At 33.0% G+C, this 19922-nt stretch overlaps 1 protein-coding gene across 2 annotated transcripts in view; it reads left to right on the forward strand.

Moving 5' to 3' along the window:
• LOC121969801 (protein transport protein Sec24-like At4g32640) overlaps positions 1-19707 on the forward strand; it is an 83366-nt gene extending 63659 nt beyond the window's left edge. Inside the window, exons 17-24 of one of the 2 annotated variants that reach the window (XM_042520055.1) lie at positions 442-519; positions 647-785; positions 1014-1178; positions 9563-9708; positions 9803-9982; positions 18828-18916; positions 18998-19029; positions 19123-19707. In XM_042520055.1, the coding sequence (XP_042375989.1) occupies positions 442-519; positions 647-785; positions 1014-1178; positions 9563-9708; positions 9803-9982; positions 18828-18916; positions 18998-19029; positions 19123-19229 (936 nt within the window). In that variant the 3' untranslated portion in view covers positions 19230-19707. Of the gene's footprint in view, positions 1-441; positions 520-646; positions 786-1013; positions 1179-9562; positions 9709-9802; positions 9983-13622; positions 13769-13862; positions 14043-18827; positions 18917-18997; positions 19030-19122 lie in introns of both variants that reach the window. The other variant, XM_042520056.1, reaches the window with a different exon arrangement.
• Positions 19708-19922: the final 215 nt, after the last annotated feature.

Genomic DNA, 19922 nt, shown 5'->3' on the forward strand with positions numbered 1-19922 from the left:
TTTGAACCCGCATGCTCTTAAAAAAAGAGCTGTCTGCTATTTCAAAACCCAATTTTTTGTTGTCAATCCAGTGTTCTGGATCATAATATAGATCGATACTGAAACAACTCTGTTCCCATGTGGATCTGGATCACTCAGCTATTATGGAACAGCATATCCGGCTTGCTGGAAATTCCATTATTTAACTCTGCTTGCATAATGCCTTGACATGGAGGGTGATATCTGTCCTTATTCAATGCACTGATAACTGCCTACCTCCTAAACCATTGGAGTACATTGATGACATGTAGTTATGGTACAGCATATCTGGCTTGATGAAAATTCCATTATTTAACTCTGCTTGCATAATGACTTGAAATGGAGCGTACATTGATGATATATGCCAGTTATTGTGTTTGCATCTACACATTAATCTGATACAAAGATACCTTTGTGTCACAGATAGACTGCGATAAAACTATAATGGTTACTTTCAAATATGATGATAAGTTCCAGGAGAATTCAGAATGTGCCTTTCAGGTATGCAGCAGTCTATGCCTTCACAAGATATTTTAATAGGGATCTTTCTCTTATTTCCAATTTAAGTTTGCCTTGGCTTTGCAATTGATCTTGTCAGTCATGACTGTACTTATGATTCTTTATGCAGTGTGCACTTCTTTACACTACTGTGTATGGTCAAAGAAGAATTAAAGTTATAAACCTCTCCCTTCCTTGCACTAGCATGCTTAGCAATCTTTTCCGTACAGCTGACTTGGATACCCAGTTTGCCTGTATCCTCAAGCAAGGTAGAATATGCTTTTATTTATTTTATATTTTCTCCTCCTTTTAAGCCTTCTTCTATATAACTTGCTATAGTCTTGGTCTACATGTATGCAACTTAAACTATGTGCTTCTGTTTGTTTAGTCACGTACTACAGGTCTATTCCATTTGAAAACTGGGAAGTATTTGAACTTTTTGCAGTGTTTGATTTCTAAAAAATTTAAACAATTATTTTGATGTCTGGAATTTGTAGCGGCAAGCAGCATCCTAGTGAACTCGCTTTCTCAAGTCCGTGAGCAGATCATAAACCTCTGCATCAACATCTTACATGCCTACCGTAAGTTTTGCGCGACAGTATCATCTTCAGGCCAGCTAATTCTTCCTGAAGCTCTGAAGCTATTGCCTCTCTATACACTAGGTAATACCAAACTTATAGAAATATTTTTGCAGTGATACATCTATTCTCTAGCTGTAATGGTGCCTATTATCTATATATTGCTAAGTATGGAATTTTGCTCTTGGGATTATTTGTTTTGCAGACTAATATATTAGTGTCATTAAATGTATTATTGCATGGATGATTGGCAAGGATGTTTTGGTGCCCATGTGAATAGAACTGTTGGATTTGCATGGAAATATTATTACAATAACAAACAAGCTATGCCCCAACTATTGAGGGATGACTCTATGGATCTTATCATGCCATTAGACTCTTATGTAAGGCTGCTATATGGCAAGGCCATTTTGCTAGTAACAGTTTAGGTGTTCTGAATTAATTTTTATTATGTTAAATATAATTTTTGTTTCTATATCTCTTACTTCTAGTCTAATGGATTCAACTTGTAATTTCTTGGGGTTTCTTTGAATATAAGAATATATGATATTATATGTTTTAGAAACAACACATATCCATCTTAGCATTTTCATTTTGTTCTAAAAATGGAATTTTTTATTTCACACCCTCTCTCAAAGGATGCAACCATGATTACAAAATGTAAGGACCAGTCTAGTATGGGACCGGAAGGATCGAAATGGAAATAATTTTAAAAAAAAAATCAAAGATGAAACAACAATAAACATACTTTATTCCATTAAGTGAGGTCGGCTATATCGATCCTCCTATGCCATTGGGTTTAATATATATATATATATATATATATATATATATATATATATATATATATATATATATATATATATATATATGAATTATTCTATTTTATCATTGCTAATCAAGTATTATTTGATCTCGTCTTTCTCGATTAACAGTATTTGTCATAATCTCATGCCTAACTGAGCATTTATTAGCCACCCAACTACATGTCTATATCATTGAAACATGCCTCTTAAAGATTTGCCTCAATAGGTGCTTTGACTTTTCTTTCTAATGTTCTCATTTTTTATCGTGTCTATCCGCATCTAGACCTATCCACGGGTCGGGTCCAAATCGGACTTGGACTAGGTCAACGGGTCGGTTACTCGTTGACCCGGTTCAATGGGTTCAACCCATAACTAACCCGTCTTTACGGGTTGGATCCCAATGAACTGACGTGTTCAACCGCTAGTTCAACTACCAATTTGAACCGTCGGTTAACCACCGGTTCATTTATATTTATTTAATATATATACATATTTTAATTTTAGTTTAGATTTTTTAAATTATAGCTTTTTATTTAATAATATTTATAGTATGGTTCAATATAAATTAACCCATTTATTTTAAAATTTTCAATGTGGAACTATTCAACCTTTCTATTAAAGTTAATTTTTCAACCTATCTGCCTTGAATTCTCTAATGCGAGATTATTCTACCTTTATATTAAAGCTAATTTTCAACCTATTTGTCTTGAATTCTTTGATATGACACTATTTTATCTTTAACTTATTAAATTTATTAATCTTATTTGACTCTCTTAATTATTCATTGGTCTTATTTTATCTTTTTATTCATTCAATATTGAGTTTATAAAAACTATTTGACTTGTATGATTTATCCAATAATAAATTTGCTAAGGGATATAATTTATTTAATAATAAAATTATATATATATATATATATATATAATGAAGACTATCATCAAATATACAAAATTAATTAAAAGATATAATTTATGTGATATATATGCCTCATCACACTAAGAATTTAATATAATATTCTTCTCTATTTATTTTGGCTTTTGACTTTTTGGAAGCTCAAACACTAATGATTGGACGAAAGTTAGGAAAATAATAAAAGACATGCAATTTTAAAATTTAAATGAATGAAGTAGAAGATTTTAATACCGAAATAACTAATGAACTACGTGGCTTTAATTCTCCTATACCCTATACGTAGACAATTTAAATAAGTGCGATTTTATTTTTATTTTTATAAATTTATAATTTTTTAAAAGCAATAATAATAATCTTGAACCGTCACTAACCAATGACAGTTTCAAACCATAACTTGGAAGTTAAGGTTAATGGTTGACATTCTTGGAACCTTTTGAGTCGACGGTTTTGATTCTGAACCATGGTTGAGTTTATCCTCATCTTTACGACTTTCATTTTTTACTTGTGTGCTCAATTTGTAGCCTAATATAATATAACAAGTAGGCCGTCATTTTGTAAAATCTTCCTTTACACTTTAGAGGTATTGTTCTGACACATTCTTCCATTTCAATCATGCTACTTGTATTTAACAATCCTAGATACTTGAAGCTCTTAGTTACCTTAACAATTACCTTGCTTGTCTACTACTACTATTAAACTTAAATTGCGTATAATTATATTTTTATTCTAATCTTAGATTTTTTTTTTACTTTTAGTGTTTTCCGCTATGATTTGAGTTTAGTATTTACTTCGCATGTCTCATCAAGTAAAACAATGTCATTTATAAACATCATGTAGAATGATAATGTGTCTTGGATGTATCCGGTGAATTTGTGTATAACTAGTGTAAAAAGAAATGATTTAGAACTCACCTTTGTTTTCTTCATAAAAAACACTTCTGAGTCTTCACTCTTAACATTACATTCTTGTACATATTTTTAATTAGCATCTATTATAAGCTTTTTTTTTGAGTCAATGATACCATATGTAAGTCTTGTTTTTTTTCAATACTTTTCAATCAATTGTTCAAGGTGTATAGCTTCTATCATTAATCTTTTAGACATTAATTCAAATTGATTTTCGGTCACCTGGCCTTCTTCCGTTTTTTTATTACTCTTTTTCAAAATTTTATGGTATGATATATTAGCTTAATGCCTCTATAATTTGTACAATTTTATAAGTTTCTTTGTTTTTATAAGGGGATTAGAGTACTTACCTCTACTTAGTCATTTCTTCGTTTTCAATATCAGATTGAATATAACTTCGTGAGTCAAATTCTCTGTCTCGTTAAGCACTTCCATCTCTATTGGAATATTATCAGGTGTAATACACTGATTTTCCATTTTGATTCTCATTTAGTATTCTGCTTTTAAAATTCAAATATGACCATGATTACTATATAAGATACCTCCTCCAGGTGCTCCTTTTAAATAACGCAATTTATTTTACAACTGCCTAATAATTAACTGTTGAAGAAGACATATACTGACTTATAATACTAATTAAATATGTAATATCTATGCAAGTCACTGTGAGATAATTAACTTTCCAACCAATCTTCTATATCTATTAGGATTTTCAAATAATTCACCATTTTTTGAGCTATCGATTAGGAGTTATTGGGTAGTTTAACCCTTAATTTTCCCATCTCAAACCAGAAGTCAAATGCATATGAGATAAGAATACTTTCTTACATCAGATTACCTCAACACCCAAGAAGTATTTATAAATCCCTAAATCTTTGGTATCACTATATGTAGAACACAGATAGACTTACATTTCTTCATTTCAAATTCCTTAATAATTTTCCAATACTTCTCCTAAGAAACAATGTTTAGTGGTTTTTCTATATAGACTTCCTTTTGAAGGTTACCATGTAGAAGTTTTTTGATGTCTAACTGATGTAAATGTCAATAATGAGTGGCTGCCATAGAAATAAATAACCAGACGGAAGTAAGTTTAGCAATAAGAGAAAGCATCCGAATAATCCACTTCATAGGTTTGGGCAATCTTTAGCAACAAGGTGGACTTTCAGTCGAGCAATAGACCCATCAAGATTGACTTTAGCTGTAAATCTCAATTCACATCCAATTGCCTTCTGCAAACCTTGCAGGTAACTTGACTAGGGTCCAAGTACCATTGTTATCCAAAGCATACATCTCTTCGATCATAGCATTACACTAACCGGGATGATATATAGCTTCATGAATAGTTTTAGAAAGGGATATAGAATCGAGAGATGCAATAGAGGAATAGGAAGATGATGATAGGTGACTATAAAATATAAAAGAAAACATTAGATAAGTACATTGACGTTTACTTTTGTAAAGAGCAATTGTTAAATCATCACTTGAAATTGGATCCGCTGATGAAGAAGCCGACACAAGACATGGATTAGGAGGAATATATCATCGAGAATAAACTTGCTAAATGGGAGACTAATAAGAATAGATTTAGTGGAATCAAAAATAGAAGATGTGATGGTATAGATTAACAAATCACATCCTCCCTCGGCTAGGGCGATTGGTAGAGGGAAAGAAAGATGTGGTTTTAAGAAAAGTGATATTGGTGGAGACCAAATACTTGCTACGATTAGGACAGTAACATCTATATTTTTTTGAACTCGAGAATACCCGAGAAAAACACACTAAGAGAATATAATGAGTCTCACCGTGAAGAATGGATGATGGCATACGATTAATTAGAAAGTGAGTTGTCGACACTGCGCCCAAAACTATTTTTAGGAACTTGCATTTGAAATAATAAAGCTCTTGTAGTTTTAATGTATATATTCTACACGATAGGTCTGAAGGAGAATGCCATTTGAGTTATATAAGTTTGAAAAGAATATGATAAGCATTACTTAGCATTATCACTTCGTAATATTTATACAGAAATATTTTAAAAGGCAAAGAAATAAAAGAATAATTCAAAATGATTTTTCATCAGACATAACCATGTCATGCGAGAATAACCATCAACAAAAGTAATGAAATACTTAAAACCAATTTGAGATATAACATAATAGGACAAGGTGGTTCCCAAACATCTGAATGAACTAATTCAAAAGAGGCACTAGCTATTGACTCTTAGACTTAAATTAAGACGATGATGTTTAGCAAATTCACACATCTAATGAGGATAGACTGTAAAATTGGGAATAAAGTTTAATACTAGTAGTAAAGGATGATCCAAGTGACAATGTACTTGAATGGGGGTGATTATTCCAAAACAAATGATGGACTTTGGTACCTGTTTATCAGGGATATAGAGGTCACTCATATCCTTTACCAATAATCTTCTTCATCATAAGATCCTGAAATAGATAATAATGAGACACAACGGTTAAGAGTATACGTGAGTTTACTTACAAAAGTTAAATTAAAAGACAACTAAGGTAAGTTTAAGACCGTGTAAAAATTGAAGGAGTTGGAGTAATTGTGTCAAACCCAAGAACATGAGATTGACCCATCTACTAAAGTATTAGTAGATGTAGAAGTATGTGATTGAAAAGTAAAGAGCATATTAGAACACCATATGATCTTTGAAACTAAAATCAATGACCCGTTTGGAGGATGAGGAAACAAGACATATTTGGTTTACCTAACTCAATGACGACAGTAACAACTATGGATGGAGATTTTAATGATTCTTGGTATTATAAGAATTTGGCATATTCACGAGTAAATCATGACAAATCTTAGAAATATCATTTATAGATTGGTCGACTATGTTTTCTTATTTTGCAATTTATTGCAAGCGTGTTTTATATGTCCTAGCTTATGACTATAGTGACAAACAATTCCTCCTAATTCATGTCCTCGTAATAAAATTTCTATCATAGTCACTTGACCCCACTCCTTTTCCACCTATGTTGCTGTATTCCAGATTCAGATATCTTATTTTGACTAATAAGAGCACTACTAGGTTTGAACACATGGAGAAATATCTGCGTGAAGTACCATACTAAAGGTTTCTTATAGAGAGGAAATCTCATAACTAGAGAGAATCTGAGATTTAGCTGTCAGACAGAAGCCCAACTAAAAAACTCATCATAGCCATCTTCTCTTGTTGAGCTTATTGTACATTTAGATAGGACTTAATATAATAACATGTTAAGATATTCACAAGTCTTTTTTAAAATTCATGAAATAGGTTGTAATGGACTTATCTTGTTCCTCTGCATGATAAAATGCTTTGCACATCTTATAAATGCAGGAAATATCCCCTTTCCAAAATAGTGATTGACAAATTCATAGTGATTGATTTAAGACCAATCACTTCACTAACAATGGAGTTTCGTATTTGTAAAAATTGTTGGGATGAGTGACAACCGCTAGAGTGGTGAATAGCTTTTTCTACGATATTAGTTTTCTATACAAGAGTATTATGCAGTGAAAACAAAAAAAGAACACGAAATGGAAAATGCAAACTAACAGACACCAAGATTTACATGGTTCACAATTCCTAGGTTGCTACATCCACGACCTATGCACATGGAGTCCACTATTTTTCTCCTCTTCAATTAAGCATTGGAGATGGAGAAACCTCCTACAACAATCAACAAATACAACAATCAAAAGCAAGAATGAATAGAACAATAAAGGTTCTTGAGATGACATAATATTTTACACTTCTTAATTGTTCTCTTTCGCAGCTTCCTCAACCCTTTTATAGCCTAACCTTCATGTCGAATCTTGTCATTTACTGATCCGGCGACCATTAGTTGACTGAGCATCACTCATCAATCGACTAATCCATGGATCTTTATCCTAATTGTATTGTCAGAATTTCCGTCTTCAGCTCCATTTGAATAAGTCATTTTAGCATTTAACTGATCTGTACCATCAATTGACTCCTAAGTGGTTAGTTGACTGTTCCATTCGACTCCTAGACATTTTGTGCTCTTCCAATGAAAGTTGATTAAGAAATATTTTGTTTCTTGGACAACCTTTTGTATGTTCTGTTCGTTTGATAAGTCTGATACCAATAGTCGACTAACCCTTATTTAATAGTCAATTGATCCAACTATAATACCCTAAATAGATCTAACTTGGGATATATGAATATTTGGATCACTAGTAATCTGAATCTCATCGTCAATCGACTAACATACTATCAAGATGCCTTACGGATGCTCCGAGTCCGCAACTATTCTTTAGCTATCCTTTGCTTATGTAGATCTCCTCCTCATCTTGCCATGCTCCTCATCCTGTGGTTCCTCAGATGCACCATCCTTCTCCGATCTTATAGACTTTGAGCCATCAAGCCATCATAACCCTTAGCCTTGCCAAGTCATCCTATATAGTTGGTAGACCTTACATATCTTAGCACACAAGTCAAATAAGTGCAAGGCTAACTTAAACCCTTTGTCAATCTCATCAAAACCATCAGGATCCTTGGTTGCCTAAATGATGGCAAAAGGTGATTCGCTTGCCCCCAGCGCTTCCGCCAGCCCTTCCCAGGCCAACATGGAAGAGGTAAATCATGGATGACTACTAGCCTTGGGCAGTTGAATAGCGCATGGGAGAGGGTAGACATCCTTTGTTGCCTAAATGCAAAGGGTATGAAAGTCCTAACAAAAATAACCGAGCTTCGTCCTTCAATCATGTCTGTTTTGACTCATCTATAGGTCGGTCATTAGTCATATAATTATCCATATCAATGCTCAACAAATAAAGACGAACTATCTTACTCCAACTAAGATAATTAGAGCCATTTAGTTTATATTCCATTATTTTCGAAAACACGGGGATAATTACTTCTCAACAATTTCACCAAAGAGCAATGAGAACAAAAGAAAATATGAATGTGTTGGACAAAAGAGTATAACACCTGAACAAATGTTGACTCAACTAGGTATGTGAAGATGTTGTATGGGGTAGGCAAACAGAATAATGACAATTGAAAATATTTTCAATACTCGGTGTCAACGCATGGAACTGGACTACAAAACTTGTAACGATAGTGTGGCTCATGCGTATAGATTCCAATGACCAAAATCTGGGCATCGTCTGGGCGTCTTGGCGAGCTTGACGATCGATGATTCCTCCTAGGTGGGCTCTGATACCATGTAAAATATTAAAGCAAACAGTGGAGGAAAAATATGTTATTTTATTTTTATTTGTCAATCTTATATATATATATATATATATATATATATATAGTATCAAGCCTATTTTAAGAAAGTAGACTAATCAAATCTCTACAATCACATCAAGGTAAATCATATTTCTTATATTTCCTATATCTATCAAGGAATCACTGATGATTCAAGATGTATGATATGAGTTTAGTTGGTATTAGTTTATTAATAGGTTCTGCCTTTCTAAGTTTACAATTTAGTTTTTATGAATCTAAGCCCCTCTTACCATCTTAATTAGGATCCTTACATATAACATCTACAATTTTCACATCTCTCATAATTGTTGTGGCATCCATACATAAATGGCATGATATTCAAGGTGTTAGACTTGGATTCTGATATCTATTTTCTTACTAAGGGTACAATATAGATCAGTTTTTTTGGTTTTTTTCTTGGGCACTGTGCTTATTTTGTTTTTTGTTTTAGAATAATTAACTAAATGCAATCATTATAGTTTGATATGTCACTTTTTTTACCTCATTATTGTTTTATATCACTAAACATCGTGTTTCATTGTCTTTGTATACACAAACCATTTATCTTTGTCTTTGGTCCATGCTATTCAGCTTTGGTTAAAAGCATTGGTTTACGCAATGATGGCCGGTTGGATGATCGTTGTTATTGGGTCAGCCATGTTATGTCACTTTCCATTTCTTTGGCTATTCCATTAGTATATCCCAGAATGATATCTATTCATGATCTTACTGAGAAGGTATTTATGGTCAATGTGGATTTTAGGCTGAACTTCAGACCGAAGTGGTATTTTTCAATATTTTTTTGGACTTAAAAATATTCCAATGCTACAGGAAAATGATGGTTCTCTTTCATCTTCCACAATTCCTCTCTCAAGTGAGCACATAAATGATGATGGAATATATCTTCTTGAAAATGGTGAAGATTGCTTAATCTATGTTGGAAACATGGTCAACCCAGACACACTTCAAAAATTGTTTGGAGTAACTTCTGTCGATGGGCTTTCAACTCAGGTAACATGCTTTGTTAGTTATCTTTATTTGTTTGATTTGTGAAACTTCAGTGGCACAATTTACAACAATAAAAGTTGTATGCATTGATTAAATTCATGATCATTAATGTGCAAACAAGTGTTCGAGGGTCTCACATTGGGAAAGCAAATGATAATGTAGTAATCGAATTGGCTGATATTCTTATGTCACATAATGCTGGCAGGATTTCTGGATTCAATTGCTTGTGTTCCTTGTTTTTCAGTTTGACAGCAGATGTATAATCCCCTTTTATGTTGGAAAACCTCCATTGAGGCCATTTTACTTGTCAGGAGGTAACATGTAGGTGACTGAGAAAACCATGACTTACAAACTGCAGAACACTGTTTCAAGAAGACAGTTTCTTTGTTAAATTAGTCATCCGAGCATTTCTATTTTAGTTATCTCTTACTGAAAGTTTGAGACTGTAGCTTAGTTTGTATTCACATATGTATTTGTCATACAATTTTTTTTGTTTTGTTTTTTTGACTTTGTATACCAAAATGAGATAATTGTTCAACCTTTAAACTTTATTTCATTTTTGCAGCCAATAGAGCATCTGACATTAACAAAATACCTTTTAGCACTTAATATTTGAAACTCGCTACTGGACATAAATGTCATATTAATATGTGATACTCTTGGGAGGCATTATATGGTTCTCTCATGCTAGTGACAGATTGTAATGGTCTCTACAAAGTTAATTACTATATTTTGCTTTTACAAGCTAAGCTATGGCCGGTCCCAAGCCCGGATGAGAAAGGGTGAGTGTTGTGTTAGGTTATGGGGTCCCCTGCCTTGACCACCGGATCAGAACACATGGAGAAATATCTGCGTGAAGTACCATACTAAAGGTTTCTTATAGAGAGGAAATCTCATAACTAGAGAGAATCTGAGATTTAGCTGTCAGACAGAAGCCCAACTAAAAAACTCATAGCCATCTTCTCCTGTTGAGCTTATTGTACATTTAGATAGGACTTAATATAATAACATGTTAAGATATTCACAAGTCTTTTTTAAAATTCATGAAATAGGTTGTAATGGACTTATCTTGTTCCTCTGCATGATAAAATGCTTTGCACATCTTATAAATGCAGGAAATATCCCCTTTTCAAAATAGTGATTGACAAATTCATAGTGATTGATTTAGACCAATCACTTCACTAACAATGGAGTTTCGTATTTGTAAAAATTGTTGGGATGAGTGACAACCGCTAAAGTGGTGAATAGCTTTTTCTACGATGTTAGTTTTCTATACAAGAGTATTATGCAGTGAAAACAAAAAAAGAACACGAAATGGAAAATGCAAACTAACAGACACCAAGATTTACATGGTTCACAATTCCTAGGTTGCTACATCCACGACCTATGCACATGGAGTCCACTATTTTTCTCCTCTTCAATTAAGCATTGGAGATGGAGAAACCTCCTACAACAATCAACAAATACAACGATCAAAAGCAAGAATGAATAGAACAATAAAGGTTCTTGAGATGACATAATATTTTACACTTCTTAATTGTTCTCTTTCGCAGCTTCCTCAACCCTTTTATAGCCTAACCTTCAGGTCGAATCTTGTCATTTACTGATCCAACGACCATTAGTTACTGAGCATCACTCATCAATTGACTAATCCATGGATCTTTATCCTAATTGTATTGTCGGAATTTCTGTCTTCAGCTCCATTTGAATAAGTCATTTTAGCATTTAACTGATCTGTACCATCAATTGACTCCTAAGTGGTTAGTTGACTGTTCCATTCGACTCCTAGACATTTTGTGCTCTTCCAATGAAAGTCGATTGAGAAATATTTTGTTTCTTGGACAACCTTTTGTATGTTCTGTTCGTTTGATAAGTCTGATACCAATAGTCGACTAACCCTTATTTAATAGTCAATTGATCCAACTATAATACCCTAAATAGATCTAACTTGGGATATATGAATATTTGGATCACTAGTAATCTGAATCTCATTGTCAATCGATTGACATACTATCAAGATGCCTCATGGATGCTCCGAGTCCGCAACTATTCCTTAGCTATCCTTTGCTTATGTAGATCTCCTCAGCTTGCCATGCTCCTCATCCTGTGGTCCCTCAGATGCGCCATCCTTCTCCGATCTTATAGACTTTGAGCCATCGAGCCATCATAACCCTTAGCCTTGCCAAGCCATCCTATATAGTTGGTAGACCTTACATATCTTAGCACACAAGTCAAATAAGTACAAGGTTAACTTAAACCCTTTGTCAATCTCATCAAAACCATCAGGATCCTTGGTTGCCTAAATGATGGCAAAAGGTGATTCGCTTGCCCCCAGCGCTTCCGCCAGCCCTTCCCAGGCCAACATGGAAGAGGTAAATCATGGATGACTACTAGCCTTGGGCAGTTGAATAGCGCATGGGAGAGGGTAGACATCCTTTGTTGCCTAAATGCAAAGGGTATGAAAGTCCTAACAAAAATAACCGAGCTTCGTCCTTCAATCATGTCTGTTTTGACTCATCTATAGGTCGGTCATTAGTCATATAATTATCCATATCAATGCTCAACAAATAAAGACGAACTATCTTACTCCAACTAAGATAATTAGAGCCATTTAGTTTATATTCCATTATTTTCGAAAACACGGGGATAATTACTTCTCAACAATTTCACCAAAGAGCAATGAGAACAAAAGAAAATATGAATGTGTTGGACAAAAGAGTATAACACCTGAACAAATGTTGACTCAACTAGGTATGTGAAGATGTTTTATGGAGTAGGCAAACAGAATAATGACAATTGAAAATATTTTCAATAACGAAGGAGCTTTCCGTGTCAACGCATGGGACTGGACTACAAAACTTGTAACAATAGTGTGACTCATGTGTATAGATTCCAATGACCAAATTCTGGGCTTCATCTGGGCATCTTGGCGAGCTCGGTGATCGATGGTTCCCCCTAGGCGGGCTCTGATACCATGTAAAATATTAAAGCAAACAGTGGAGGAAAAATATGTTATTTATTTTTATTTGTCAATCTTATATATATATATATATATATATATATAGTATCAAGCCTATTTTAAGAAAGTAGACTAATTAAATCTCTACAATCACATCAAGGTAAATCATATTTCTTATATTTCCTATATCTATCAAGGAATCACTGATGATTCAAGATGTATGATATGAGTTTAGTTGGTATTAGTTTATTAATAGGTTCTGCCTTTCTAAGTTTTACAATTTAGTTTTTCTGAATCTAAGCCCCTCTTACCATCTTAATTAGGATCCTTACATATAATATCTACAATTTTCACATCTCTCATAATTGTTGTGGCATCCATACATAAATGGCATGATATCCTAGAGTCCAAAAATAGACATAAAATACATCTTTTGAGATCAAGGTGTTAGACTAGGATTCTGATATCTATTTTCTTACTAAGGGTACAATATAGATCAGTTTTTTTGTTTTTTTTCTTGGGTACTGTGCTTATTTTGTTTTAGAATAATTAACTAAATGCAATCATTATAGTTTGATATGTCACTTTTTTTACCTCATTATTGTTTTATATCACTAAACATCGTGTTTCATTGTCTTTGTATACACAAACCATTTATCTTTGTCTTTGTTCCATGCTATTCAGCTTTGGTTAAAAGCATTGGTTTACGAAATGATGGCCGGTTGGATGATCGTTGTTATTGGGTCAGCCATGTTATGTCACTTTCCATTTCTTTGGCTATTCCATTAGTATATCCCAGAATGATATCTATTCATGATCTTACTGAGAAGGTATTTATGGTCAATGTGGATTTTAGGCTGAACTTCAGACCGAAGTGGTATTTTTCAATGTTTTTTTGGACTTAAAAATATTCCAATGCTACAGGAAAATGATGGTTCTCTTTCATCTTCCACAATTCCTCTCTCAAGTGAGCACATAAATGATGATGGAATATATCTTCTTGAAAATGGTGAAGATTGCTTAATCTATGTTGGAAACATGGTCAACCCAGACACACTTCAAAAATTGTTTGGAGTAACTTCTGTGGATGGGCTTTCAACTCAGGTAACATGCTTGTTAGTTATCTTTATTTGTTTGATTTGTGAAACTTCAGTGGCACAATTTACAACAATAAAAGTTGTATGCATTGATTAAATTCATGATCATTAATGTGCAAACAAGTGTTCGAGGGTCTCACATTGGGAAAGCAAATGATAATGTAGTAATCGAATTGGCTGATATTCTTGTGTCACATAATGCTGGCAGGATTTCTGGATTCAATTGCTTGTGTTCCTTGTTTTTCAGTTTGACAGCAAATGTATAATTCCCTTTTATGATGGAAAACCTCCATTGAGGCCATTTTACTTGTCAGGAGGTAACATGTAGGTGACTGAGAAAACCATGACTTACAAACTGCAGAACACTGTTTCAAGAAGACAGTTTCTTGGTGAAATTAGTCATCCGAGCATTTCTATTTTAGTTATCTCTTACTGAAAGTTTCAGACTGTAGCTTAGTTTGTATTCACATATGTATTTGTCATACAATTTTTTTTGTTTTGTTTTTTTGACTTTGTATACCAAAATGAGATAATTGTTCAACCTTTAAACTTTATTTCATTTTTGCAGTCAATAGAGCATCTGACATTAACAAAATACCTTTTAGCACTTAATATTTGAAACTCGCTACTGGACATAAATGTCATATTAATATGTGATACTCTTGGGAGGCATTATATGGTTCTCTCATGCTAGTGACAGATTGTAATGGTCTCTACAAAGTTAATTACTATATTTTGCTTTTACAAGCTAAGCTATGGCCGGTCCCAAGCCCGGATGAGAAAGGGTGAGTGTTGTGTTAGGTTGTCGTCCAACATTAAATTCAGGCAAATGTTCAATGAATGAATCTATCATATACTATTGTGCTAATGCTAAGTTGTTCCTCGGAAGGAACACATTGCAGGGTCTGTGTTTGGCAAAGACTGCTACATCTCCATAAGAACTCGAGTATAGTGTTAAATATTCAAGAGTTCATGTTACAGAGACTGTGATATATCAATAACGGCTACTACATCTCTATGAGAACTTAGGTGTAGTCTTAAATATATAAGAGTTCTTACATTATAGGTTCGATAAGAATAAATATTATATGCAAACTAATAGTATAAAATTTAGAACATGTGACATATGAAACGTTCATTGGTAAAACAATGAAGGTAGTAGATACAGTGATTAGGAAAAGAATTAGTATTTTTTATGTACAAAAGAAAAAATGAATAGAAGAGAAAACAAAGATGATAGAGAACTCGATTTTTAAATTATGATATATAGGAATGAGTAAAACAAGAAATGGGGTATGTATTATTGTAGATAGTTCGTTAAATGATGAAGTTGTATGACTAGTTAGAAAGGGGGATAGGATTATAACTTTCAAGATAATAGTGACGTAAGAAATTATTAACGTAATTAACATATATACACCTCATGTTGGATTAGATGAAGAAACCAAATCTGGATGATCTAGATGAGATGTTATAAAATATTTCTCCAAATGAAATTATTTTAATAGAAGGAGATTTAAATGAGCATGTGAGAGTGAAAAATGAGGAATATGATAAGGTGTCTAGGGGTTATGAGTTTGTAATAAGAAATGAAGAAGATAAAATTATATTAGATTTTGCGATAGCATATGATCTTATACTAGTTAATATCTTTTTTTTTTCAAAAAAGAGAACACTTGGTCACCTTCAAAAGTGAGAATAATAAATTGCAAATTGATTTTCTTATAGTTATAAAGAAAGATAGAAATATTTATAAATATTGCAAGGTCATCCTGAAAAAACTTAATTACCGAACATAAGTTAGTAGTGTTGGATATATGCGTCAAATTAGTATTAATAAATTGAAAATATGCATGACTTTTAGAATTAAGTGGTAAAAGTTAAAGAATGAGAAACAAAACATATTTAAAGAGAGGATAAGAGTAAGCATTAAGATAAATTTATGATGACTCAAATACGCGATGAGATATTAAAGTTGAAAATAATAGTTTTACTTGGTGAGTTAAAGGGACGTGCATCACCAAGTAAAAAATCTTAGTGATGGAATGAGAAAACAACCTATAGGTATATATACATGTAAAAACGAGAAAAACTTCAAAAAATATACAATAACCAAGAAAGAGGTTAAGGAAATAGTGAATGAAGCTATGAATGAAATTTTTGAATGTTTCTATCAAAAATTGATTAAAAGAAGAGAAAGAGACATTTATAGAATAGCTAAAGCGAGAGAAAGACAGATAAGAGATCTTATCCAAATAAGATGTATTAAAGATGAATATAATAGGGTACTAGTAAATGATGAGAAAATAAAAGTGTGGTGGAAGAAGTATTTTCATCAACTTTTAAATGAAGGTTTAGGTGACTAACTTATAAATTTTGATTTTTATCGTAGAATTTAAACTTCAGACGTAGAACAAGTTTTAAATGGAATGCAAAATAGAAAAGTAGTTGAACCAGATATTTTGATAGAGGTATAGAAGTGTCTAAGGAAATAATGTATTGAATAACTTATAAAGTTATTTAACCTAATATTAAAGATAAAAAAAGCCTAATTAATGGAGAGTAAGTATTCTACTTCCCGTATATAAGAACAAAAGAGGCGTACAAAATTGTGCAAACTATAGGAGTATTAAACTAATAAGTCATATCATAAAGTATTGGGAAAGAGTAATAGAAAAAAGATTAAGGAAATCACGGTGATCGAAAATTAATTTGGATTTATGTTTGGAAGGTCGACAATAAAAATTATACATCTTCTCAGGCAACTAATTGAAAAATATCGGGAAAAAATTTACACATGATATTACTTGGAAAAGTCTTATGATAGAATTTCCCAAGAGAAATTATACGAAGAATTCTAAACAGAGATGTTAGTGTAGCATATATCGAACTAGTTAAAAATATGTATGAGGAATTAATAACAATAGTGAAGATTTTTGGCTGATTAACTGAAGCATTTTTTATAAAGATAAGGTTACATCAAGATTGACTCTAAATCTCTATCTTTTTACACTAATTATGGATGAACTCATTAGACACATCCATGACATGGTACCGTGGTGCATGTTGTTTACAGATGATATTGTTTTGTTATATAAGACACATGAAGAAGTAAATACTAAGATAGGAGATGATGAGAGCTTTAAGTATTTAAGTTTATTTTTGCAAAAGAATGGAGAGATTGAGAAAAATATCTTACAGAGAATACAAACAGGATTATTGAAATGGAGGAAAGCGTCGAGTGTTCTATGTGATTTTTAAGTACCCCTAAAACTTAATGCGAAGTCTATAAAATGATGGCTAGACTTGCTATGTTATATGAAGTTGAATGTTAGGCTAAAACTCGAGTACATGAGCAGAAAATGAAAGTTGTAGAGATGAGAATGTTAAGGTGGATGTGTGGATATATGAGTATGAACATAATAGAAAATAAGAACATTAGAGAAAAAGTCAGGATTGCATCTATTGAGGGAAAATGACACAATTAAGATGGTACTGACATGTAATTATATGACTAATAAATGTTCCAGTTAGGCGATATGAAATTATGACAGATATGCACATCAAACGAGGAAGAGAAAGATCAAAAAAGATTTGGTTAGTAATAATAAAATAAAATAAAATTTATTTAAATATAGATGATAATATAGTAGGAGATATAACTCATTGGTGTAGAAAGATCCATATAGCCAGCTCCATCAAGTGAGATAAGGCTTGGTGGTGGTTGTTGATATTCTTCTAAGCTTCAGTGAGTGTTGACAAATTACATGTCTAGTCGACTTGTCTTGCTTATCTGGCTATACAACTTATTTATCATTCGTCATTTTTCAATTTCTCCTTATTTAAGTTTTTAACATGTATCGTTGCTAAACCTAAGTGCTGTATGATAAGTGTTTTGATTTTATATTTTTAGTGATCTCATACATATTTTTTTGAAAGGAGACTTGGCACAACAGTTGTTGCTTTGTGACCTAAAGGTCATGGGTTCGAATCCTGGAAACAGTCTCTTGCAAAAGTAGGATAAGGCTATATACAATGGATCCTTCCCCGGACCCTACGTGGAGGGAGCTTGGTGTACCGGGCTGTCCTTTTTTTTTCATACACATTCTTTGTTTGTAATTTATCGTTACTGCTGAATATTCTCTCATATGACTAGTTGTATCTTAAGCGCTATAGAATTTTAGTTTTAATCAAAAAGACAACAATGGAACAAAACCATAAAAGCTTCTTTGTTATACTGTTCACTCTTTATCCTATGATCTTCATTAATGTCCAAAACTCTTACTTCCATGCTTATCGAAGTTCATGAAATTTGTCATGCTGATATGGTTGAAGTTCATGAAATTTGGATTTCTATCTAGTTGCCACCTGGGGATCTCTGTGTTATCTTCAAGAATGCTGTATGATTTTTTTACTCTTCACGTCAGTGTGATTGTGCAGGTAGATGTGTTTTCATATATGTGGTGTTCCTCTAGGTCATGCATTCGTTATATTCAAGGGTCCATCTTGTGTTTTTCTATGTGGGTTGCATGATGAACACTATGCTATGGTAGCTCTAGTTTCAAATTATTTATCTAATGGATTGGTGTGGTTATTATAATCTCAGCATAAATGGTAAAGCAGCATTCCTTCGTTTTAGATTGGTGCTTGGACTGATGGTTTATTAACATAAACTGCAAGTAGATATGAAGATCTATGATTCTTGATCATGTCCCTATTAGGTTCTTGCTTAATTTTTCATATTCAAATAGAATTTAGTTTCATCTTGAAGTGCATGTTTTGGTCAATGCAGCTTGTATTGCAGCAATTTGATAACGACTTGTCAGAGAAGCTAAGTGATGTCATTAATGAGATAAGGCAGCAGAGATGTTCATACCTGCGGTATGTAGTTTCTTTTCTTCTGTCTTAATAATGGTTTCATCATTTGGTACAACAGTACTGAAGTTTCAGAATTCTCTGCAGTTTGCGACTATGCAGGAAGGGTGACCCCACAGGTTGGTTGAAATTCAAAGCCTTTTTTGAGTCGCCAATATTTTGTTGTTTAGCGTTTCACTTGAATTGAAAATTTCACATGCCATTTTGTATAGGCACGCATTTCCTGTCGTATATGGTTGAGGATAAAACTCCTGGAGGCCTCTCTTATGTTGAGTTCCTTGTACATGTTCACCGGCAAATTCAAACCAAAATGGCATGATCCAGATGTATGTTAGTGTAAAAGATTTTGATCGTTATTCGTCTCTTTGATTTTGTGGAGCTTGCTATAACCAAAATGGATGAGACAGAAAGCAGCAGACGCTTCCTTGCTGCTCATCAGGAATGAAATGGCAATTATTGGTGTTTGCTGCAGCTTCCACAATTTCCAGCACTTAAAGTTGACAATTGAAGACGTCTCTGCGAGTAAATTTACCTGGTTGGGATCTCTGGACCTTGTCTTTGAAAATTTTCCTTTCAACGTTACTTTTAGACAGGTGGTGTATGATATCAACGCAGAAGTTGGGGCTTAGTAATAAAAGCGTTTTCGTTGGTACTCATGTTTTGATGAGATTGTTCCAATTTATAGTTTCATTTTTTTTTATGTATTTTTCTAATAGAGGTCATAACCATTGCAAGTATTATTGTTAAACATGGTTATTGATGAGTGTTGTATTAATGTCATTTTTATCTTTGTAGTTTCATTGGTCTATCATTCCTACTTGTCCTTTTCTTTGTTCACGTCGTAATTTAATAGCACCTTGAATTAATTGCTATTGTTTCCGACCCAAAAATTATGTACTTATCCATAAACCCTACACGCTTGCAATGCCATACAAAATTAGCACATTGGAAAGTTAACATAAACAAATAAGGCACGTACCATAATCACTAACATGAATCTTTGCCTGATCTA

Source organism: Zingiber officinale, chromosome 4A, assembly GCF_018446385.1.
Source record: "Zingiber officinale cultivar Zhangliang chromosome 4A, Zo_v1.1, whole genome shotgun sequence".
NCBI classification, from domain to species: Eukaryota; Viridiplantae; Streptophyta; class Magnoliopsida; order Zingiberales; family Zingiberaceae; genus Zingiber; species Zingiber officinale.